General features: G+C 40.7%; 2 protein-coding genes across 2 annotated transcripts in view; both read right to left on the bottom strand.

Annotated features, from left to right (window-relative positions):
- Positions 1-18,023, bottom strand: part of GTF3C3 (general transcription factor IIIC subunit 3) — a 28,201-nt gene extending 10,178 nt beyond the window's left edge. Inside the window, exons 1-13 of the mRNA XM_061149096.1 lie at positions 17,744-18,023; positions 16,772-16,883; positions 13,516-13,709; positions 12,879-13,002; positions 11,505-11,696; positions 10,827-10,992; positions 9,725-9,872; positions 9,113-9,185; positions 8,191-8,294; positions 7,069-7,240; positions 1,575-1,777; positions 1,136-1,237; positions 146-281 (exon numbers count right to left, since the gene is read on the bottom strand). Of these exons, the coding sequence (XP_061005079.1) occupies positions 146-281; positions 1,136-1,237; positions 1,575-1,777; positions 7,069-7,240; positions 8,191-8,294; positions 9,113-9,185; positions 9,725-9,872; positions 10,827-10,992; positions 11,505-11,696; positions 12,879-13,002; positions 13,516-13,709; positions 16,772-16,883; positions 17,744-17,845 (1,828 nt within the window). The 5' untranslated portion in view covers positions 17,846-18,023. The remainder of the gene's footprint in view (positions 1-145; positions 282-1,135; positions 1,238-1,574; positions 1,778-7,068; positions 7,241-8,190; positions 8,295-9,112; positions 9,186-9,724; positions 9,873-10,826; positions 10,993-11,504; positions 11,697-12,878; positions 13,003-13,515; positions 13,710-16,771; positions 16,884-17,743) is intronic.
- A 5,677-nt stretch (positions 18,024-23,700) lies between these two features.
- On the bottom strand, positions 23,701-24,944 carry LOC133061014 (syntaxin-3-like). The gene has a single exon (XM_061149095.1). It carries the CDS (start codon positions 24,878-24,880, stop codon positions 24,011-24,013), a length of 870 nt encoding a protein of 289 aa, XP_061005078.1. The 5' UTR covers positions 24,881-24,944; the 3' UTR covers positions 23,701-24,010.
- Positions 24,945-25,046: the final 102 nt, after the last annotated feature.

The raw sequence follows: 25,046 nt of genomic DNA, 5'->3' as shown, positions 1-25,046 counted from the left end.
TCCTAAGGGATCTAGACTAGAAAATATAATTTTCAATAAGATTACTGTCACGTGCTACTTCATGAGTTTTTTTCCCCCAAGTCAGCCCAGTTTTACACAATAAAGCAAATGAAAGTAGTTACCAAAAAAAAAAGAAAGTAATTACCTTTTGCATCACAATTTGCTGACTCTTGGTCATTGTTGTCTGATATTTTGTCTCTTGACACTTTAATAAGGTAGAGATGCCTCTCTCCAGATTTGGAACTGGATATCAAGCAGACTTGGGCTCTATTCATTGCTACCTGAATTAAAGATAATTGAAAAATTTCAGTCATGTACCTGTATGCTAAGTTGCTTCAGTTGTGTGCAACTCTTTGCGACCCAATGGACTGTAGCCCGCCAGGCTCCTCTGCCCACTGGGATTTTCCAAGCAAGAATACTGGAGTGGGTTGCCATGCCCTTCTCCAAGGGATCTTCAATCCAGGGATTGAACCCATGTCTCCTGTGGTTCCTGCACTGCAGGTGGGTTCTCTACCGCTGAGCCACTGGGGAAGCCTTTTTAGTCCATAATTTTTTTAAAGAAAATCTATGGGAAACAAGTATCACAGATGTATCCGAAAGCTTCTTTAGTTAGGGGAATAAAACACCAATTATCGTGTATATGAACACCTAAAAGAGAATGAATAGACTTATTTTTTCCTTAATAAAGGAGTCCAAGTCACACTACCCACCTTAGTAAGGAAAAAGAAAGCCATTCACATTATATTTATCTCACACACACACAGACAGTTAACCATCTCCCTGTAAAAAGCCAGACTCAGAACGGATGTCATACCCAGAAAACATCTCTGCAAAGTAAACAATATTGGCACACAGTAGTGTCCACAGGGCCAACAACAGACACCATGATGGTCCTCATTTTTCTAAATATGCACTAGCAAAGATTTTATTTTACAATCTGTAGTCAAGTTTATGCTTTCATGTAGACTTTCAGTTACATACATTAACCTCTAGGTTGTCTGCTTTTTATCTGACTTTCACTTTAAAAAGTTTAAGAGTAAAAGGGAGTTACAAAATAGTTGTGATCTATGTTTAAACAAAATTCTAAACATTTAAAAAGGCAACAAGGCTAATATAAAGACAGATCACTACCTACCTTTAAAAGCATGGCTAACATGGTAAGCAAGGTGTCCACATAACCATACATTTTGCCTTGTGAAAACAACAGAGTAGAACGTTGAAGCAGTAACTTCAGTTCCTGAGGAAATAAGCAAGGACAGTGTGACGAGATCCCTTTGTTGCAAGTTGTTTTGCTTGCATAGAAAAACTATCTCTTAGAAACTAAACCTTAAGAACATCTGCTTTGTGATCTCCCACAATAATTAAAACCCAACATTTTAATAACTATAAATTACATTAATAATTACGATGTTGTTGTAACTTAAGATTCAAAATCATTTTTCAAAAACACTGAATGTAATACACTAAACTCAAACTTGGATATAAGCTGGAGAGACATCCTTAAAGTCTCTAAAATATAAGAAAAGTTCTAAAATATAGCCCACCAAGAATAACTTCCACATCGCATGGCCTACCTGCTGCGCTGCGTTTGCATCTTGTGCTAATGTATCTGGATCATACATTGGTTCCAGGGCTTCCAGAGCTTTCTCAGGACGACCCAACTGCTGCTGAAGGGTGGAAAGTGAAATTCTTGCATCCAAATGAAGGGGGGCCAGATCAACCACTTTGCTATAGCTTTCGGCAGCACGCTCCATATAGCCTAAGGCCTTTAAGCATTCTAAAACAATGTTAAAATAAAGACTTGTAAGAGGGCCAAAATTATTTCTCCATTTTAAAAGAAATGTTACAGCAATATAAAAATTATAACAAGAAAGAGATTAGTGCATATTTCTGTATTTTAAAACAACTATCCCTTCCAATCTCTATGCTATAAATATGTGATCAATATATAAATACACAATTTGGTGTTCTGCTTTATTAACTTATATTATGCTTTCAACATTTCCCCATGCCTTCACTGGCATTCTGACTGGTCACAATATTCAATTAAATTTATTATTTACTTAATCATACTGCTTGACATTTAGGTTATTCCTCAATTTTTACTCTAATAAATAACCCCACAGTAAACATCTTCATGTATATAAGCCGGAGTTCACAAAGTGGGAGACCAATTTAATCCACAGATATGCTTTGTTGGGCCACAGTACTGTTAAAAACAGTAAACCGTCTACATTTTTAAAAGTTAGGATTTTTTATGAAATCCAAGTCACTGCATGCTTTCGGGCAATCTGGGTTAGGCAACAGCTGAGTCCCTTCATTCCCACATGCTTCATCAGCCATGCCGAGAAACAGCGGCACCCTTTAGACGGGGCTCTCCAGTTCCCAACCTGCCTGGGCCTCTCACTCATCTACTTCACTCACTGTTACTTGCCAGGCTCCTGAGTTTTGTGATCTCCAATATAAAATACCTCTCCTCACCTCATTCAATTACTTCCTCAGAGTAAGTCCTTAGAGGTGAAGTTCTTGGGCCCTATTCCTCATACATTATGTCAATCAATCATGAAGTCCTATAGTTTGATGATGAATTCCCAGTAAGCATTTCTTCTTCCCCCGCAAACAGCCACAGCACTTAAAAACACAGGCCCTTCCACCTCTTTCCTTCTTATTGCACTGATCTCCTAAGAAGGTATTTTGCATCCTAGTGTTTTCTCAAATCTCACATTTCTCAAATATCTCCTCACCACTATCTTCAGGTTAAACTCTGGTAACGAAGAAAGACTACTAAATATGGGTGAATCACCAGGATGGAATTTCTCATAATTTTTCACTTGTCACTTTAAAAGATACTTCATTATTATGCTATAAGCATTAAATTCCTCTAATGATGTTTCTTATCTACTGTTCCAAATTTCTTTACGATTTTTAGACAATACTGAGGTTTTACCTCCCATTCATCTAAAGCTACATATGTTCAACATAGAAAAAGCATTTATGAGTATCATGATTATAATTAAAGAGGATTTTAAAACATCTACTGCTAGTAACAAGAGCAGTTTCAAAACCACAGCCATACAGAAGGCAATAAAAATTTTAATTCCCTGTTTATGTCTTTTAAAATTCAAAACCCAGGAATAATGTAACTTTTTATGTAAACTAATGTATGTAAACTTGTACACCTGTATTCCTATTCAGTCATCCAAATAAAGTGTTATCTTAACCATTAAGTACTCTGTTATTTCATATCTGTGATATGGTCCACTGGAGAAGGGAATGGCAAACCACTTCGGTATTCTTGCCTTGAGAACCCCATGAACAGTATGAAAAGGCAAAAAGAGAGGACACTGAAAGAGGAAATCCCCAGGTCGATAGGTGCCCGATATGCTGCTGGAGATCAGTGGAGAAATAACTCTAGAAAGAATGAAGAGACGGGGCCAAAGCAAAAACAACACCCAGTTGTGGATGTGACTGGTGATGGAAGTAAAGTCCAATGCTGTAAAGAGCAATATTGCATGGGAACCTGGAATGCTAGGTCCATGAATCAAGGCAAACTGGAAGTGGTCAAACAGGAGATGGCAACAGTGAACGTTGACATTTTAGGATCAGCGAACTAAACTGGACTGATATGGGTGAATTTAACTCAGATGACCATTATATCTACTACTGTGAGCAGGAATCCCTTAGAAGAAATGGAGCAGCCATCATAGTCAACAAAAGAGTCCGAAATGCAGTACTTGGATGCAATCTCAAAAACAGCAGCATGATCTCTGTTTGTTTACAAGGCAAACCATTCAGTATCACAGCAATCCAAGTCTATGCCCCGACCAGTAATGCTGAAGAAGGTGAAGTTGAACAGTTCTATGAAGACCTACAAGACCTTCTAGAACTAACACCAAAAAAAGATGTCCTTTTCATTACAGGGGACTGGAATGCAAAAGCAGGAAGTCCAGAAACACCTGAAGTAACAGGCAAATTTGGCCTTGGAGTACGGAATAAAGCAGGGCAAAGGCTAATAGAAATAGAGTTCTGCTAAGAGAACAAACTGGTCATAGTAAACACCCTCTTTCAACAACACAAGAGAAGTCTCTACACATGGACATTACCAGATGGTTAACACCGAAATCAGATTGATTATATTCTTTGCAGCCAAAGATGGAGAATCTCTATATAGTCAGCAAAAACAAGACCAGGAGCTGACTGTGGTTCACTCAGATCATGAACTCTTTATTGCCAAATTCTTAATTCAATTTCTTAAACTGAAGAAAGTAGGGAAAATGACTAGACCATTCAGGTATGACCTAAATCAAATCCCTTATGATTATACAGTGGAAGTGAGAAAGAGATTTAAGGAACTAGATCTGATAGACAGTCTTCGTGACACTGTACAGGAGACATTGATCAAGACCATCCCCAAGAAAAAGAAATGCAAAAAAGCAAAATGTCTGTCTGAGGAGACCTTACAGATAGCTGTGAAAAGAAGAGAAGCTAAAAGCAAAGGAGAAAAGGAAAGATATACCCAACTTCATGCAGAGTTCCAACAAATAATAAGGAGAGATAAGAAAGCCTTCCTCGGTGATCAGTGCAAAGAAATAGAGGGAAACAATAGAATGGGAAAGACTAGAGATCTCTTCAAGAAAATTAGAGACACCAAGGGAACATTTCATGCAAAGATGGGCTCAAAAAAGGACAGTAATGGTATGAAACTAACAGAAGCAAAAGATATTAAGAGAGGTGGCAAGAATACACAGAAGAACTATACAAAAAAGATCTTCACGACCTAAAAAGATAATCACGATGGTGTGATCACTCACCTAGAGCCAGACATCCAGGAATGTGAAGTCAAGTGGGCCTTAGGAAGCATCACTAAGAACAAAGCTAGTGGAGGTGATGAAATTCCAGTTGAGCTATTTCAAATCCTGAAAGATGATGCTGTGAAAGTGCTGCACTCAATATGCCAGCAAATTTGGAAACTCAGCAGTGGCCACAGGGACTGGATAAGGGCAGTTTTCATTCCAATCCCAAAGAAAGGCAATCCCAAAGAATGTGCAAACTACCACACAATTACACTCATCTCACATGCTATTAAAGTAATGCTCAAAATTCTCCAAGCCAGGCTTCAGCAGTACGTGAACCGTGAACTTCCAGATATTCAAGCTGGATTTAGAAAAGGCAGAGGAACCAGAGATCAAATTGCCAACATCCGGTGGATTATTGAAAAAGCAAGAGTTCCAGAAAAACATTTACTTCTGCTTTACTCACTACGCCAAAGCCTTTGACTGTGCAGATCACAACAAACTGTGGAAAATTCTTCAAGAGATGGGAATACCAGACCGCCTGACCTACCTCTTGAGAAACTTATATGCAGGTCAGGAAGCAACACTTAGAACTGGACATGGAACAACAGACTGGTTCCAAATAGGAAAAGGAGTACATCAAGGCTGTATATTGTCACCCTGCTTATTTAACTTATATGCAGAGTACATCATGAGAAACGCTGGGCTGGAAGAAGCACAAGCTGGAATCAAGACTGCTGGGAGAAATATCAATAACCTCAGATACGCAGATGACACCACCCTTATGGCAGAAAGTGAAGAACTAAAGAGCCTCTTGATGAAAGTGAAAGACGAGAGTGAAAAAGTTGGCTGAAAGCTCAACATTTAGAAAACTAAGCTCATAGCATCTGGTCCCATCACTTTATGACAAATAGATTGGGAAACAGTGGCTGATTTTATTTTGGGCTCCAAAATCACTACAGATGGTGACTGCAGCCATGAAATTAAAAGACGCTTACTCCTTGGAAGGAAAGTTATGACCAACCTAGATAGCATATTAAAAAGCAGAGACATTACTTTGTCAACAAAGGTCCGTTTAGTCAAGGCTATGGTTTTTCCACTAGTCATGTACAGATGTGAGAGATGGACTGTAAAGAAAGCTGAGCGCCAAAGAATTGATGGTTTTGAATTGTGGTGTTGGAGAAGACTCTTGAGAGTCCCTTGGACTGCAAGGAGATCCAACCAGTCCATCCTAAAGGAGATCAGTCCTGGGTGTTCATTGGAAGGACTGATGTTGAAGCTGAAACTCCAATACTTTGGCCACCTGATGCGAAGAGCTGACTCATTGGAAAAGACACTGATGCTGGGAAAGATTGGGAGCATGAGGAGAAGGAGATGACAGAGGATAAGATGGTTGGATGGCATCACCGACTCAATGGACATGGGTCTGGGTAAACTCCGGGAGTTGGTGATGGACAGGGAGACCTGGAGTGCTGCAGTTCATAGGGCTGCAGAGAGTCGGACACGACTGAGCGACTGAACTGATACTGATCTGTGATATATCTCAAAATATCAATCAATGCTCCTCTATTTAGAGAACTTTCTGCTACTATATAGTACTTCAAAATATTTTAAATATTAAAACTTTGTCATTATACAATATTTGTAACAGAGACTATTCAAATTTCAAGGCATCTCTTATGTTGATTCAATAGGAAATCCTATTAGAATATTTTTGTCTTTCATATATTTCTGGAAGAGATTTAGTAGTTTTTCTCAACCTGTTTTTCCCACTCTAAACAATTTATTTCAGATTACTCTGGATTTAGATGCAGCAAAATAAATTGACAGATAAAATCAAATCTTGATTGGATTTGCTCAAAAAACACTGAAAATATATTAACTTTTCCCTCAAAATAACATTAAATATAAATCCTTAAACGCTCTTCAAAAATTAGATTGCACTCTAAGTCTGACAATCTATTACTAAAAACCAGAGCCTAAGGTTAAAACAGGTAAAAGATAGGCATTTACAGTATTTTTAATCGGTACATGTTAGTCCTTCTGTTTCACTCAGGTTCCATTAAGTGAATCATTCCCCAATGCATTTGTGAGGGAAAATCAGGTAGTAGTGAATCAAGACAATTTAAAATACTGACTTTCAAAAAATTGCCCTGAAACCAGAAATATTTTCACTAAGACATTAACATTTTATAATAACTATCACCATCTTGGGGAAGTTAAGTTCTTGCCGCTTATGTGATTAAAACTTCCCCTTCCTACAGAAAAGAATTACCTGCATGCCGAAGCCAAACCACTGCGAGGTTGTATCTTTCAGAGCAGACCAGTGCACTAAGGAGGGGAAGTGCAGAATTATATTCACCAACATCCAGGAACGCTTCAGCAACATCAAGATAGAGGTCTCCCATGTCTTCAGGATTCTGTTCCACAAGTGTTGTCAACAGAGGCTAGACCCAAAAGCAACAGTCTGAAGTCAAGCATTCATTACAAATAAACACGTCTACTTGTATTTCTCTTTTTAACATATACACCAGTTATCTGAGGTCAATCTAAAAGGAGCAAGGCTTAATAAAAACAGCTTTACATGATCATTTCTTAAATCATTCCTGTGTCTCTATTACAAAGAATCCACACTGCCACCATTCACTCATTCAGCACACCACTTCTGAGGATGTGTTATAAGGCAGGCATGCAGGAGCTCAGACGACACTGATCTGCTGTGCCCTCCCTCAGGCAAGGCAAGCAAGCCCGTGTCTCAGGGCTTCTGTGTCTGCTGTTTCCCCAGAAAGCCGTTCCCTCTGTTACCTGCTTGGCTTACTTCTTCACTTCCTTCATATCATTATTCAAATGTTACTTTCAGGGGAGGCTTTTCTTCACCAATTTAATAAAACTGCAACTCCTCCCATCCCCAGTATTTCCTATTCTTCTCTGGTTTTTCTCCAGAGCACTTATCACCAACTAGCATTCTATATTTTATGTATTTATTATCTAATCCCATTAAATCAAAAGATCCATGAGGACAGGGATTTGAGTATTTTATTCAACACTTTATCCTAAGGTCTACAAAGTAGATATCCAATATTTTTTTATTTAATAAAATACTTAGTCTGAAGTCAGCAAAAGAGAACAACTGTCAGAAACTGCCAACTGTCTAAAAGGCCCAATCTCACATTCTGATCTCTGGATTATTCTCAAGAAAAACAAATCATTATAAGCCCAGTTCCAAACACTTAGCTTTTAAAAGACATTCACGCAAAAATAATATGATGCTTACTGCGACTTCCTGGTTATTAAAAAATGTGAAATCTAGGGTCAACTTATAATTTCCTGCTATCTAAAGAAAAACATTATAGATTTGATCTAAAGTATCTCAAGTGCAAATCTTAATGCTACTTACATTAAGTGGTTCAAGAATGTTGAGATGTACAAGGCAGACCATCAGCTTCACTGTGATATCTATTGGCACACCATCAGGTATAGCACAGATAACGTTGTCACCAGCTGTGCATTAGACAGACAGACAAAAAGTTCCTAATAATCTTAGAAAGTGGAGCAAATGAAGCAAACTGTATCTTCTATGTAAGACCTCATTTACTTCACTCAAAGCAAATGATTCTACAGTCAGTTCTGAGTTTGGCCAACTCTGGTTCTAGGCTCTTAAATTCCCTTCTGTCTGTCTTTTGATTAGCAATTACCCTTCCTATTCTTTCCCTAATACTTTATCCACTTGCCAAAAATCCACATGAACCCCCACACCTTCTATCAAAATGACAAAAAACTAAAAAACAAAAGTGACAAATAAGGATATATGAACTTTCTCTTTTTCTTCTTGAATCCAAGAGCCCCTTTTTAGTCTTCACTACAAAAGAGGCTGAGAAAGGGATGATGTAATATTGTGCTTAAGTTTAAAGGAGAATTTTAAGTGAATGCTTAAGTTTGAAACAGAATTTTTTCAATCTTTAATAAGTTTGAAATAAATTAGTAGAGAGCATTTTAAGTCCTTTTTAAAAAGTAAATTGCTTTAGTTTGAAAGGTTTCTGATAGGCTGCTCCATAATTCATTCTTTTTTCACATAACACTATCAAGGCCCTGTGTCAATGACAAGTTCAAACAGATGTACTGAGGGGGAAAAAAAGGACTAAAACCAAGTTTAAAAAAAATTACCTGTGAGTGAATACTCACAAGAAAAAGATATGGAATCTTTGTTAGGAAAAAAACGCTTCTTGGGAAAACTTGCTGTGAAAACACTACTAATTTCAAAATACCACGTTATGAACAAGAGGATTATGCACTCTCTCCTATGCAGAGGAAACTACAACCTTTATTCTCTTCCGAAGTGCCTTCTTCTGTAGTTCTTTTTTCCAGCACAATTCCAGAAAAATCTGTAATTACCTAAAAGTATGGGGGAGGGGGGAGCAGGAAATAATACAATAGGTATACAGGAAAAACTTTTTCACAATTCAAAGACTTGTACAGCTAATTCGAATAATCCTTAAAAGATATAATGAACTATAAAAAGCAATAGTATGTCTCTTTAAAATAAGGAGCCAATGTGATACATTAACATTTTTATATCATATTAACTAATGCTTCACTAAAAATACATAATCTCTATATCAAACCAATCTAATTTTCCCAAAAGATTAGGAAACGAATCATGACCATTAGTCTGCTGCAGAGTCCTGCTATGCTGAAGTACAGACGTACCTAGCATCTGTGATAACAGCAACAGCTTTTACAACATGGTAACTACATTTTGTATTTCATACAGGATTATTACAGAACTTAAGTGTGTCCATACAAATTTTAAATGTATAGCTTAAAATAAATAATATATATAAATTAAATGAGGAATTGTCAATTTGTAAGAATTTCTAAAACAAAAAATGGTGCATGTTCAAAACCTAACAGAGAAACACAAAAGTTCCTACCTCCAAAGCTCTGTCATATTGTTTATTAGAAATGTATAGTTCAGCTGCAATGTTAACATCTTCCATGGAGACTAGGCCCTGGTGTTTTGAGAGAGCTTCTTCAATTATGTTAATAGCTGAAGTAACATCATTGGCTTCATAGTAACTCCTAAAATATTAATGACAAAAATTGATCAGTGCTTATTAATTCAGATCATAAAAGTCATTTTCCTACACAGGCCCTCTATTAACTATGAATCCCATTTTCTTAAAATTTTGGAGGAGAAAACTCTTTTTTAAAATCATGATCAGAGATGATCCAGAGAAAAACATGTACTGTCGGTATAACCATGTCATAACATCAAGCATCTCACTTTCCCAAAGCTACCTCATATCATTCTAGCTCACTGCCTTTGTGACTCAATACCAATAACTTTTCTACTTAGTGGGATCTGCAGAACACTAACCCTACCACTTTGTACTGCGGCTGCACCATTCCTGCCCTCACTTTTCTCCTCTGTCATCCAATATCACACTTACTCCCTTGCGCATCTCAATTCTCCTGCACTCCTCTCCCTTTTACCAAGATCATCTGATAAAACTCCAACTCTGATTAATCCAAACATGCCTTCCCCACCAGCTGCCCATGCTACTAAACTCTAAATTAATGACTTATGTCGGTAGCATGTGCCAACCTAAAGAAAAGTCTTCATCTTAAAAAGTCATTCTAGTACAGGCTCAGGATAAAATGACTGTAGATCTCAGAGCATAAATATTTCACTAGCACATTTGCAATAACTTAGTATTACTGTATACATACATAATTTATGAAAACCTGGGAATCTAGTCATCCTTCAGAACATGTTCCATTTTTAAACTTCTGGGCACATTAAGATAATCAAATATATAATACAAATTTTTCTAAACAATCACACAGTCAACTTGGAAATAAAAAAGTACTGGGGGAGAAAACCTCTATGTTTAAGCACAATATAAAAATACAGGTAACAAAACACTTTCCTGAACCTCAATAAAAAAGTATATTCACTTCAAATATATCTTTTGATTTCTAAAACAAGATGATTAATAAGAACATTTATATATATTTCAACTTGAAACTTACTTTGCCATATCTCTAGTCAATTGCATAAATCGTTCTCCATCAGATGGAGACAAAAGGTTTAAAATACGCCTGTAACCATCCATTGCCATTTTGTGATCTCCCATCTGTTCATAAAGGCTTGATCGCTCCCACAGGTAACGGACGTTAGTAGGTTCATATTTAAGTGCTAAAAAGAAAATAAGGAATATAAATTACAGATTTATTATAAAAGGGGGCTCATGGTACCTGGGTGTGACCCATCTTTTCAGAAAATCTATTAAACACTCTAAGCTAATTTGCCAATGGAGCCAAGTGGTTTATTCCAGACTAAATCTACCTTCACAGGAATGCTAGCCTAGGCTTGACCAAATAGAAGCCTAAAATCTCCCTATTAACCTTCATTTGGTCACTGAAGTCTAATATTAACTCTCAAGAAACAGCTTGAAACCAACACTGATCTTGGCGGGAAAACGAAGGTCTGGTCTTCAATCAATGGTTTTACTGTATTAGCTCAAAATATAAACAAAGTTGCTGATAAATGTGAAAATACAGGGAGCCCAAATACTTACCTCTGGTATAACAGAATACAAGGAATAAATATATTTCAACTAAGGAGCACCCCAGAATAGCAAGTACAATGATCAGAAAATCTATTATATAACATTTTATCAAACAAAGCAAGAAAAACATTTTTATTACCTTTTGTGTAGCAAAAAATAGCCTGCTTAATATTGTCTTGTTCCAGGGACATTTCTGCCAATCTAACCCATTCTTCAGTGTCACTGGGATTTAAGTGTGCAGCAATCAATTCAAACTGCAATGATTTCTCCATGTCACCTTGGTCCTCATATATCATAGCAAGAGTAGAAAATGGCTCATAAGCCAAAGGAGCTATAATGAATAGAATAAAAAAACAAATTCCATTGGCTGAGGGAAGACGCTTATGCTAATATCAATTTCATGTTTCAAACTATGGATCCTTTCTTTAATATTTATGCTTTTTTAAATAACTTGAACAGAATTACGCAAACAGTGTATTTGCTTTAGTGTATTTTCATATACTCTTAGGATTTAAAAACTATTCTTTTCTCTAAGCAACGTGTAATTTCATGAAAAACCCTACTCTCTACCATGTCCCCCTCATGAAAAGTCCCCTTTGATAAGGCTAAACATGGCTCACTAATTCAGCAAGTTCATCCCAATGAGCATCAGCCACATCAGCGGGGTTAAATCATCATGATCCAGCTTCCACCCTGAGGAGTATGGGATTAATGGAGAGAAGATATCTTTAACTAGCACCTAAACCCAGATTATCAAAGTGAAAGGTTAATCCACATTTCTGAAATAATGCTTCTGAATTAAGGTTCTAAGAACACAAGGGATTAAAATCAAAGGTAACTGTCAAAATAAACAATTATAAACTAATAAAAGAACAGATAATACTGAAAAGGACCCTGGACTAAATGAAAGGAAATGCCAAAATATGGAAGAGATAAATTGAAAGTTTACTGTAGTAAACTGCTCAAGCCACTATGCAGGCCATCACTTGACAACACACCAGGAAAACAAAATAATAAATGCAAGTGATTAGTCAAAAAGTGATTTCTAAAGGTATCTTTCAATATGCCTGAGCTTTGCAGTTTAACAGAAAGATGACAAGTATATATTGTCTTTTATCAAAAAGTAGATTAAAATAATCTAACAGTGTCTGATTTGGAAAATGGTAGAAAAAGAATACTCCTCAAAAGTGGCTTTAAAATAACGTGCTTGCCATATTTTAAAAAGACATATTATAAACATATAAAACTCCTAAAATGAAATGTTCAAAAACAAACAAATTTTTTTAAAAGCCTGTTAAGAGTTCAATATATATTAATGATATTTCATTGAATCATACTCTGTGCTTATCATTTTCTTGGCAATGATTTCTATTCAATGGGTAGTTATAGCACTACTACAATCACCTCCAAGCTCCTGAATATATTTTCTAAATAGCACAGTGAGGTACTCCTCCCTTTGTTTTAAAAGTCAGACTTTTAAAATGCTGTTGTCAATAATCCCCACATTAAACACCTTGTCTTATGATTTCCATGCACATCAGTATCGCCTCTTCACGTTCTCCTCGAGCAAAGCGAATGTTGGCCTCACCCATGAGGCCTCTCAGAGCTCTGGGAAGCTTACTCCGAGGTCTTTTCTCCTATAAAACAAAAATGACATTCAGACTCAAACAGAAAACAAACCCAACCCAACAAAACTTTCCTACAGTAGCAAGTTCAAAGTACAATAAAGTATTTAAACAAAGCAAAAATCAAACTGGTCAGGCATTACTAAATTACTAATTAGACCAAATGCAGAATTGGATGCTGCAAAATGGATTTATATGCCAGGAGATTTATGATGCAATGTACTGAAGATTCTCCTTTCAAATTTATCTACTCAGAATAAATTTGGTTTAAAAAAAAATCAAGATACAATATAAACCTTTTAACAGCAAAATCAGAGTAAATTTTGACATTTATAATAATTAAGGTTTAACATTTAAAAATCTCTAAAAATGAAACATAAGAAACAGCAACAGTAGCAATCTCATAGCATTTCCTTTCTTACAGTTGAATTCTTTCAGCATAAATGTATAAAGATTTTTTTTTTCAATTTTCTAAGTCACATTTTTGCATTCTGTTTATAAATACCAAAATAAGAAACACCTTACTTTCATCATTTTCTTGGTTTCACGATTGAGAACCATCTCCAGTACAAACACGTCGCCAGCAGTGGGCTGCTCAGGCGTTTCTTCCTCCTCCTCCTCCTCCTCTTCCTCCTCTTCCTCCTCCTCATCTTCATTCTCTCCAAGCATGGAAGCAAAGACCTTATGAACTGACTTGCTGACTCCATCTGAGGTTTCGCCTAAAGAAGAGGACACTGAGGTAGGAAGCAGAAGCTCCAGCATACTCAGCACTTGAAAGAAAAGCAAGCGGTATTTTCTGGAACATAAATTTCTACCCCAGCATTACCAAACTTGAAAGGAAAAGACAAATGAACATTCCCAAAAACAATCCAAAGAAAGCTGTCACAAGGCCATGTATTTTACTCTGTAGGAACTGCTGACTCATCCTTTAGGCCGTATCCAGACATACAGGCAAAATTGAGGGAAATCAGAAACACACAGAGTAACAGTAAGAAGCAGAAAGGAAAAAAAAAATTAAGGAATTTCAGGACACAGACCTAAGACCTAACCAACCTAAGACCTAAGAACACGTCTAGCGGGACGTGATCAGGGCATACAGACCAGGGGTTTCAGGTGAGGCCTCCAGAGCCAAGCTGTCCGCTTTCAAACTTTGCCATCATCTAACTACCAGCTGTTCTACCTTGGGCAAATTACCAAAGCTCTCTGTACCTCAGTTTGTTCATTTGTAAAAGGGGTCAATAATGTCTACCTTACAGGTTACTCTGAGTCTTCAAATATATACACTGAGAAAAATGCCCAGCATACAGTAAGAGCTTAATAAATGCTATTATTAAAACAGCATCATTACTTCAGGAACAAAATAACATGACATATTTCCTCTGTATCTGCGGAGATCACTACAGTAAAATGATTTCTCTAAGTTTATAATGATTATCTTGAATAATAAAGAAAAGTTTAGAAGCCAATTTGTTGTTAAATCAGAGATGTGGCATATTTTAGAAAAACTACAACAAAACAGTTAAAATAAATGTACATAAATATATTTATTAAAAAATGCTAAAGCTTACTCACTTATATAAAATAACCTCAAACCCCAAAGATGCTAGACAAACAAGACAGTCAATATATTTAAGGAAGAAGAGAATGAAAAAAACCCACATGTTTTGAGGAACAAATATTATAGTAATAATTACTATGACATCATAATGATCATCTTCAAGAATTCTAAACACCCAAAATAAAGAGAAAGTTGTAAAACAAACCAATAAAATTTATTACAGTAACAGAAAAAAAGAGAAAAGTCATACAATCATCTTGATACAGAGAAGCTTTTTTGGCCATGCTGCATGACTTGCAGGATCTTAGTTTCCCAACTAGTGATGAAACTCAGACCTTGGCAGTGAAAGCACTGAATTCTAACCACTTAACTGTCAGCAAATTCCCCCAGAGAAGCATTTGATAAAACCCAACACCTGTTCCTAATAAAAATTTTTAGTCAACAGAAATGTAAGAGAATACCTTTAACTTGATAAAAAGTACCTACAAAAAAGGTTCCACAAACACAGTTAATGGCTAATTATCCAAAGATACTGGGAATGAGACAAGCCTACTATCACCATTCCTTTCAAGATTTTACTGGAGATCCCAATCAATGTAATAAGGGAAGAGAAATAAAAGCATAAAGATTAACAAAGAAATAAAACTGTCATTCACAGATTACATGATGATACATAGAATATCCAAAAGAATCTATGCGCCAAAACTGTCAGAATTTATGAATTTAGCAAGGTTCCTGAATATAAAGTCAGTATACAAAATACGTTCCTAGGAAACTGGGAGCTTGAGCTGAGGCTAGTATGCCTGACTGCTCACGGTAAGCAGAAAGCACTGATTCAAGAAACCACCTTTTTTGACCACCTCTTATTCTGGCCTGGAGGATCCCATGGACAGAGGAGCCTGATGGGCTACAGTCCCCGGGGTCGCAAAGAGTCAGACATGTCTTAGCGATTGACTCTTTCACTTTCACTGGTGGAAAACTGGCAAGCACCCCTGCTACTATACTTGCACCTCAAAGACAACAGTACGATGGAAGAGCAGCTCTTCCTCTGAGCAGATAAAGAAGGACTCACAGATTTTAGAACAACTTCAGCCTGCTTTTTCACTCCACTTGCCTAGAAAACAATCTATAATTCTAATTTTCTCTCCTCTTTGCCCTTTCTTTCCCACTTGGTCCAAGGAGGCAGACAAAACCTGTTCATTTTCTGTTCACCCAACTAGTGTTTTCTCTGTGTAAAGTCTTATTTGTTTAGAATGAAAAGAATCAGCCTCCATTTCTACCCACTAGGGCCAGAAAGTTTATCTTAGTTCTCAATTAGACCTTATTACATGAAAATGTTAGTTGCTCAGGCATGTCCAGCTCTTTGTGACTCCATGGACTGTGGCCCCCAGGCGCCTCTGTCCATGGAATTCTCCAGGCAAGAATACAGGAGTGGGTAGCTATTCCCTTCTCCAGGGCATCTTCCCGACCCAGGGATAGAACCTAGGTCTCCTGCACAGCCTCCATTTCTACCCAGTAAGGCAAGAAAGTTTTAGTTCTCAATTAGACCCTATGCCCAAATTTAAATTCTAATTGATAGTTCAGCATCCCAGATTACTTGATATGAATGACTGGATACCACAAACTATCATTAGTATTCTGATCAATCACCAGAAATTAATAATTTGCCTACTAATTCATCACTTAGGCTCTCATAAGTTTAATTGGTCTGGGTGCAGTAACCAAATTTAGTATCTGGTCGTGTGGCGCTGAGGACTGGACCCTGGAATGAGGTAACACACCAAGATATCTATGCTGTGTGTAAGGTCCCATGTGGACAGCCAACTGGCCATCCACTCTGACATTTCTATCTTACCTCTCATAATTAAAGAAGCGATTTGGAAGCCCTTTGTATAGAATTATAATTCATTACAATTTAGGGGAGTATAGCCTGGAATAATTAGCAACCACGTGAGAGGGTCAATTTAAAAAACAATGACCCCAAAAGGTTCCCAAACATTGATGCAGATTTGAAACCCTTCTCCACAAACACAACCCACTAAGCAGCACTATAATCAATAATTCAACAAATACATATTTAGCACCTATTATATACCATGTACTATGTTCCTAAAAAGCCAGGTATCAACAACAGAATACCACAGCAATTAAAAAAAAAAAAACCACTTTCACTAAATTATTAGATACCCTTAACATCTAATGCAGGCAGTGATCTTAACATACCTTCATTGGCATCTTTGCCCTGAGATTTGGTAGAGTTTATTCCTGATGATGATGGAACTTCAGAGTCATTTGGATTTTCTTCAACTGATGACTTTCCTTTTTCCTGAAGACTCTGGGATTAAAAATTAATTAATGACTCCAAAAACAAATGCACATTTAGCTCTTTCCAGCTGAGAACAGAACATCTGTCTCATTTTCTATTTCTATAAAACCTGAGCTCTGAACACCTACATAGTATGTGGAATCTAAATTTGAATATTGTCAAGGCATGTCATTGTACTTGGGTCTCATTCTTCAGTCTGAATCAGTCATTTGTAAAAAATAATTTTAAAAACCTTGAGACTTTCATTAATCTACACATTGCAGCCTTTTTTTCTTTTCCCTCTGACTTCAAGTGAAGAGACATGAAAAAGTCATGTATTTCCTCATTTACCAGAGAATTTTTTGTTATCAGACAAAAAAATTCACTCTTTCTGTGGAGGATTACATCACACCATTGGGAGACTCCTCAAAAATGGGAGCTGAAACCACTCCGTCCGGAAATGGCCACTGAGGCCTAAAGAAGAGTGGTGAGTTGCGCGTTCAAAGTCACAAAAATACAGCGGCAAAGCTAGGACTTGAACCAGATACAAACTGACTCCAAACTCTACTTCCCACACCCCACCTCCACCCCATTTAATCTACCAGCGTTAAGCTACCCTCAAGTAAAAAAAAAAATAAAATGTACTATTTAACAACAGTAAAAAGAGAGAGAAGTAGTTACCACCGAGACAAAAGCTTTCTGGTGAGTGAAATGTTTTAAAGAGTTTAGCACAGGGATAATGGGAGAACCGGAGTTTCGGTAAAAGGGGAAAGAAACCGCTAGAGGTACGCGGCCCGCCCCATAAGGGTGAATGGGGTTAGTGGGTCCTTCACATCTCTTAAGTGTGCTAGGGCGACAAGACAGAGCATCCAGGCCTATCATCTCCTCACTTTCTTCTCGCGGGTTTTTCTCTCTTCTCTTCTCCTTTCGAACTCCTCAAAGGAAATCTTCCCTTCCAGATAGTCGATGAGCTCCGGGCTGAACCCCGACATGCTTGCGGGGTTCTGCGACGCAGTTCCAGGAACCAGGACAGAGAAACGGAACAGCAGAGACTCCCAGACGCTAACCCCGCGCCGAGCCGCTAAAAGCAAGGACCCGAAGTCCTTCCGGGAAACTGGCTCGGCCCGCGCCGCAGCCGCCGCGTTCACGTTCCGGGGCCGCTGCTGCTGCTGCTGCGGGACCTGATCTGGAGCTGCTGCAGCTGCTGCGCCTCTAATCCAGGCTTCTTCCTGGAGGCGTCAACAGGAGCGCGCGAGTAGGCGGGACCTCATCTGGACCCTCCCAGCTTCCAGGACTCGGAGTTTGCAGCTGGGCTCAAGCCTCTGGGTTAAGCTTGTTAAGAAGTTGGGGAACGTGCTTGAAGAAAGTGTTCCTTCATCTACAGTATTTCCCTCAAAAATATTTGTTCTTTAATTTGATCTTTGGTTGTTCAGTCGCTCAGTCGTGTCCACCTCTTTGTGACCCCATGGACTGCAGCACGCCAAGCTTCCCCACTCTATCATTTGTCTTCACTATCGCCTGAGTTTGCTCAAACTCATGTCCATAGAGTCGCTGATACCATCCAACCATCTCATCCTTTGTCGTCCCCTTCTCCTCCTGCCCTCAATCTTTCCCAGGATCAGGGTCTTTTTTAATGAGTGGGCTCTTCGCATCAGGTGGCCACAGTATCAGCTTCAGCCTCAGTCCTTCCAATGAATACTCAGGACTGATTTCCTTTACTATTCACTCCTTTAATCTCGCAGTCCAACAGACTCTCATTGTCTTCTCAAACACTACAGTCCAAAAGCATCAATTCTTCAGTGCTCAGCTTTCTTTTTAGTCCAACTCTCACATCCATACATGACTGCTGGAAAAACCATAGCTTTGACTATACTGACCTTTGTCAGCAAAGTGATGTCTTTGCTTTTTAATATGCTGTCTAGGTTTGTCATAGCTTTTCTTCCAAGAAGGAAGCGTCTTTTAATTAGTAGTAGAGCCAGGATTCGAAGCCTGGTCTATCTGACTCCAAATCCCATAATTGGAATTAATACTGTCTCTCCTTGAGGCTTCCCTGGTGGCTCAGTGGTAAAGAATATGCCTGCCAATTTAAGCCCTGGGTAGGGAAGATCTGCTGGAGAAGGAAATGCCAGCCCACTCCAGTATTCTTGGCTGGGAAATCCCATGGACAGAGGATCCTGCTGCACTGCAATCCATGGGATCCCAAAGAGTCGGACACAACTTAGGGACTAAACAACTGCCTCTCCTCAGTGGAACTCTCCGTCAACCTACACACTCCTGTGCTTTATATTTTACACTGCATTATAACTTTCTCTATTGTCCTATTCTAAAGACATTTGCTGTCAACATCTTGAGAACAGCACTACCTGATACATCTTATTGGACTCTCCTCTCTAGGCTAGTAATCTGTGCTTAAATCACATTGATGAATTCAACTGGATGGAACTGAAAGTGCTTTTAGAATAGGCAAGGGAGTAGAAGTATGGAATGCAGCTCAATATGAAGCTGAGGTCAAGGACAAGTTACAGGGAGCCTAACACCTGACTCGGCCACTAGTGCCTCTTTATGACAATCCAGATGCAGAAAAGCCACTGTTTGATGGCAGAATGAGGACCAGGACCAGCAAGAGGGGAACTCCCAGGTGAGAGAAAAATATCCCACAGCTAAAAGTCATTCCTTTCTCATGATAAAGGATCCCCAGGGCCCTATCTGGGTATAAAATATGGGAGGCTAGCAAGGTAACTCACAGAAATTCCTAACAGGTCAATTCCCCCCTGAATTTCTCCAGGCATCCAGGGAACTGCACTTGAGAGGAAGTCAAGAGTCTCTAGTCCTAAGTCTCCTAGGAGAAAAGAAGGAAATCAAAGGGAGAAGAGCGGCCATCTGGTAACGAGAATGTTCTCCTGAGACCCAGATGGCCTGTGTGCTCAGTCACTCAGTTGTGTCCAACGCTTTGTGACCCCATGGATTGTAGCCTGCCAGGCTCCTCTGTCCATGGAATTTTATTTTGTTACTGGATGCCTGGAATATGGGAATAATAATTGTGAAGATACAGATTCACATTGTGGAGAACTGAAGAGGGAGCAAGGGGGTGACAGTTTTTCTGCTATGGAACACCTTGATGATCATTGTTTTATAGGTCAGAATATATTATAGCAACATGTCTTGGAATTGTAATCTTTCTGCTTTTCCTTTCTCTACTTCTTTGTAAGTAATGTGTCCACTGGTGAGTCAGAGGCATCCACATTACCTTGAGATGAAGTGGAATTGTTACAGCAGTAATGAAAATAGCAAGAAAAAACTTTTCAGGCTTTCCGACTTATTTCTGAGAATCAAAATGAAATGTCTGAGGAAAGCAGAAAGCAGAACACTGAATTTATACGATGATCAGAGCATGAAGCGTACACAGGGAGGTCACGACTCCCCTTTCTCAAGTGGAGGAGTCAAGATGGGGTATGACGCTTTTGGGGAGGCAGTTTTTCCATGGTTGTCTTCTCTGCAAAAGCTTGTCACTGCTTTCCCTCTGGGCTATCTTTTCAAGGATGTCTGGAGAACAAACAGCCTTGAAACACAGAAATACTGTCTCCCTTTGGGGCAGAGGACAGATTTGTTTCCTGACCAATATAATAAAGATGTTTCCCTCTGGGACAAAGGTTGGGCATATTTGGGCACGTAGCCCCCTTGTATGAGTGAGGATTTCCTAAGTTTGGGGTTCCTTGGCTGTGGCACAAATCAATTCATGCCCAGTAAACACCAGGACCCACCCCCACATGGCCCCCATGATACCTGGGGGACAAGGAGAACGAATGCGAATGTAAAACTCAAGCTGCCTCCTGAGCCATGAATAATAAAATCTGTTGCCTCAGACCCAGGGATCTCAGGGTCCACCAAGATTTGTGAAATTGTAGGAGCTAGTGTGTAGCTTGCAAACTGGACAAAATCTCGCACCCTTAATAGTTCTTGACCACACTAGACCTGGGATAGGGGCCAACAGGCCATGTCTTGGGGACAGGGAATGGGATGCTCATCAAAGAGGACCAGAGTCAGTGTTGAGAGGCTGTCAAGGACCTAAGAAAGAAGGATCACAGACCCCTTGGGAGCCTAGATCACCTGCAGAACACTTAGTATTTTCATTGCAGGAAACACTACTCTTCCGTTGACGACAGTTCTTAGCCTGAACAAAATCACTTCCCCAGTGACCTTCTAGAAACACTACTAGGGAGGTTTTGGTTGTCAAAATAATGGGGGGGGGGGGGGTGGGGGCGGAATCACTAATATGCCACTATATATTGTCTGGGGACCAGGTGTGCTAAATGGTCACTATGAAGACTTGTCCTTCCCCAACTGACAATCCCATCACCGTTGAGAAACTCTAGTCTAGTGAAGTGTAGGCCTCCCATCGACAGCTACCTGCCAGTTGTGGGGAATTTTTCGGCAGAAAGGATGCATGCTCCTCTGAGACTTTGCAAGCTCACAGCTAAAAGTCCCTCGTGGATGCTCTTCATTTTCAAAGACCTTGAAACTGCTAAAGCATTCCTTTTTGGAGGTCTTGACAACCAGAGCAGGAGTGGTGAAAGGAAAAGGGAAAGCCTGTCCCTTAGGTATTTGAGTGGAACTGGACAGTGGTGAAGGATCCCTGACACTCTATCATTTGTCTGCATAGGCTATATTTTTATGAGGAATAATATCAATAATTAGTTACATCCTTTAAATGGTTAAACAAAAAATCTTGGCATTAACTAGAAGCAGCTTCCGTTACATTTGCTATTGATAGCAAAATAACACACATTTAGTTCAATTCAACAAGTATTTTTTGAGTGCTTGCTACATGCAAGACATTGTAGTAGGTGCTGGAGAAATAAAAAAATGGCTTAGATATGATCTTGGCTCACAAATATCTCACAACTCTCCAGGGAAAACAGACACTTATATGACTACTTACATAGAACATACTGAACCAGATATATAACCTGTTCCTGCATATTTTATTATTCATATTCAATCATCCACCAAAAAAGCCACATAAAACTACTTTGGAACGCACAGACTAATGTCATTAGGATTACAGTGTGTGCTTCCAGCACAACGTGTTTTTATTTATTTATTTATTTTTTGCAGAAATCAGAAAAAATGATACAGCTCTTCATAAACAAAAGTAGTTGTTACAAATAAGAATATGAGAATCAGACTAATTCAGCCTGAGTTGGGGAGGGGTGGGTAGAGGAAGAGGACTGGTTATGTTTTGTTGTTTTTTTTTTTCCACAATTGATATATAGAGTCATTTATTTTTAAATTAGCAATTAACATCATCCAGTTTACATTTTAAAAAAAGAACAAAACAACCCTTCACTTGTTGTATCCAAATGATAAGCCTCAGGCCTCAGTCTCAGGAGAGCACAGGTCTGTGATTGGCACTTGGCTGCCTGCATTGCCGAAGCCCGGCCAGAGTCAGACATCACAGCCACAGGCGATGGGGGCCCCTCGGCTCCGTCCGAGTGCTGGGCGCTGGCTGAGTGAGTAGCCTTGGCACAGGAAGGCGGGGTGCCTGTGTCAGGCTGCTCCCCTCTCCTAAAAAGCACTAAAGTCAAAGTTGAGGTATGAATCAGGAGGCTGGCCGGGACCAGCCGGGAGTCTCGGGGGCTCACACTGGCTCAGCACAGAAACTACGCTTAAAAATCTCCTGGCTGTTGCTTCCTCCATGACAAGTGGGGCCACAAGGCATCTAACCTGGGAGCAGGAAGACTGCTGAGTGGACCTTGGCTTCCCGAGCTGGCTTAGTCCTGGACACAGGACACCCCCGCGGTCACGCGAACGATACCAGACTGCGATGGGATGTTGTCAGGACAAGCCTAGCCCAGGCAGCAAGCAGGGAGGGGTGTCGAGCTCATCCCTCCTTCTGTCTGCTAACGGGGACCGGCCTGGTGCCCACCCCAGCCATCTGGGTTCTCTGAGCGCTTGTGCAGAAAACAGCAAGTTTCCCTATGACATGAGAAGATCACCTTTCTATTATGATGCAGCTGCAGGTAAGCGAAAGTCTCTTACCTGATTTTTGGCCTAGCTCAAGTTATTCTTTTGAGGTTCGAATATCCTCACTTCCAGTTCCCTACTTCCTGAGAGACCCATGCATATATGTACATACATGTCACACATACGATTATAAAAATACATCTGGAACACATGAAATGCCTGAATACTCACAGCTGCCCCCGTCTGAAAGCTCCCCAGAGCCTGAGACTCAATCAAGCACCTCAGCCCTGGCTGATTTTACAGGACTGGTTATTCTGGGCCTCCCCGCAGCAGCTTCTCTGCCATCGCTCTAGCAGTAAACAGCCAGCTCCCCAGGCCCAGACGTGGGAATGGTGACCCCACAGCCCAGCCTGGCCAGACAGCAACCTCAGATGACAGTCTCAGGTGGTGCCTCCCTGAGTCCACGTGAGGACGTACAACAGAGACAGAGGTGGAAGTCGGCCACGGAGCTCAGCACACTGAGAGCTTCATTTCAAGGCTGCATTTCAGAGAAGTCAGCTTCCGAGACCACGGCAACCTCTGCCAGCGCCTCCTGCCCTCAGGCAAGGACAATAAGCTGGGATGACTGGGATCCTGCCAGGCTGGAGACGCAGGCCCAAGTCTTACTGTTGCCAAACTTGGAAGAATCCCCTTATTTTGTTAAAGATAGCCCACTTTTAAAAACACCCAACCATCACAATGCTGGGGAGAACTCGTGAGGTAGACAGCACAGTGCCTTGGGGAGGGCTCGGCGAGGCTCTCCGAGGCACAGGACGCAGTTTGACGCATCGAGGGGAGACAGAGAAGCTAGCTTGGTTCCTGCAGTCCAGGAGAAGGCGCTTCAGAGCTGGGGGGCAGGAAGGGTGGCACGGCCTGCATCAGGAGCTGAGGCTCCTCCAGGCGGGACCGTTTGCCGGGTCGGGTCCAGGGGTGGTTACAGGGAAACAAAGGAATGGGGCTCACTCTCTCAGGAAGGCCATTCACACTCCGCTCCCATCTGAAGACAGGGGTGGCGGCCACACCAGGCTGGGGTGAAACCGGGCTCTACGACAGGCAGGGGGAGGAGATGCTGGTTGGTCAGCACCCAGGGTGACGGTGAAGAGCGACAGTAAGACTCGGCCACACATGTCAGCATGGCCGCCTCCGGGCCGCCCTCACTTCAGCCCAACGGCAAGTCCAATAACCAATGCTAAAATGCCCAGCAACACAACTACTACCACAATGAAAATTAGCAATTTCTTCCGGGCCTGACCCTGGTACTTCACGGCTCTTTTGGTCTCCTCCCGAGCTTTCTCCACATGGTCCACCGTGTGCATGACATTCAGCTCTATGTTATCTAACATCTCCCCCTGGTTCTCCACCAGCATGGCGATGTCCATGAACATGTCGTGGAGCTCCTTGATGCTGCTCTCCAGCCTCACGATGTCCTTGTGCCGGCCCTCAATCTCGCTGAGGGCTTGCTTGGAAATCTGAGAGTCGATGATCCCCGAGGTGAAGATGGCAGGGTTCCCACTCTCCAGCATCTCCTCCAGCTCCTCGTCGGTGGTCTTTTTGCCAGTGATCTCGAGCTGCCGCTGGATCCGCCCTTTGCTGCGCTCACGGAAGTCCACCTGGGCCTCGTTGTACTTGGTCATCACTTCCACAAACTTCCGGGACAGGACAGAGTGCTGGGATTTGCGGATCCGAAGGTCTGCCGACGACCGCACCTCATCCCCCTCAATATGCTGCTCCATGCTCTTCAGTTTGTTCCGGACATTGTTCGCCCTCTTCTTGATCTCGGCAGTGAGCTGCTCCAGGTCGTCCTTGGTTTTTGGCTCGGGGATGGGCGCAGAGAGGATGACACTGTAGAGCCTCTTCGCTTCCTCCACGTGCTCGGAGATCTTGTCAATGTTGACTCGCGTCTCCTCGATCTCGGAGAAGAACTCGTCCATGCAAGCTGTGTTGTCAACAGCGATCTCGACCTCGTCGGCGTCATCATCCTGCGTCAGCTGCTTGGCCTTCAGGTGCTCCAGCCGGTCCTTCATCCTGGCGCCCGGGCGGGGCCCAGGTGAGCGGCCGGAAGAGGCGGCGGCCGGGCGAAGAGGAGCGTCCGCGGCCCGCGAGGCCCGACCGCCGAGGGCTGGTTATGAAAGAAGGGAAATCTGCCTGTTTCTACCCTCCCTTCCTGAGGCTGTAGTTTCCTAAGATATC

Source organism: Dama dama, chromosome 8 (genome assembly GCF_033118175.1).
Source record: "Dama dama isolate Ldn47 chromosome 8, ASM3311817v1, whole genome shotgun sequence".
NCBI classification, from domain to species: Eukaryota; Metazoa; Chordata; class Mammalia; order Artiodactyla; family Cervidae; genus Dama; species Dama dama.
The sequence above is the reverse complement of the archived record's forward strand: the minus strand, read 5'-3'. Positions and strand labels throughout refer to the sequence as shown.

Bases quoted from the DNA above. Each gene is read 5' to 3' on its own strand.
- LOC133061014 (XM_061149095.1), bottom strand. From the start codon at position 24,880: ATGAAGGACCGGCTGGAGCACCTGAAGGCCAAGCAGCTGACGCAGGAT.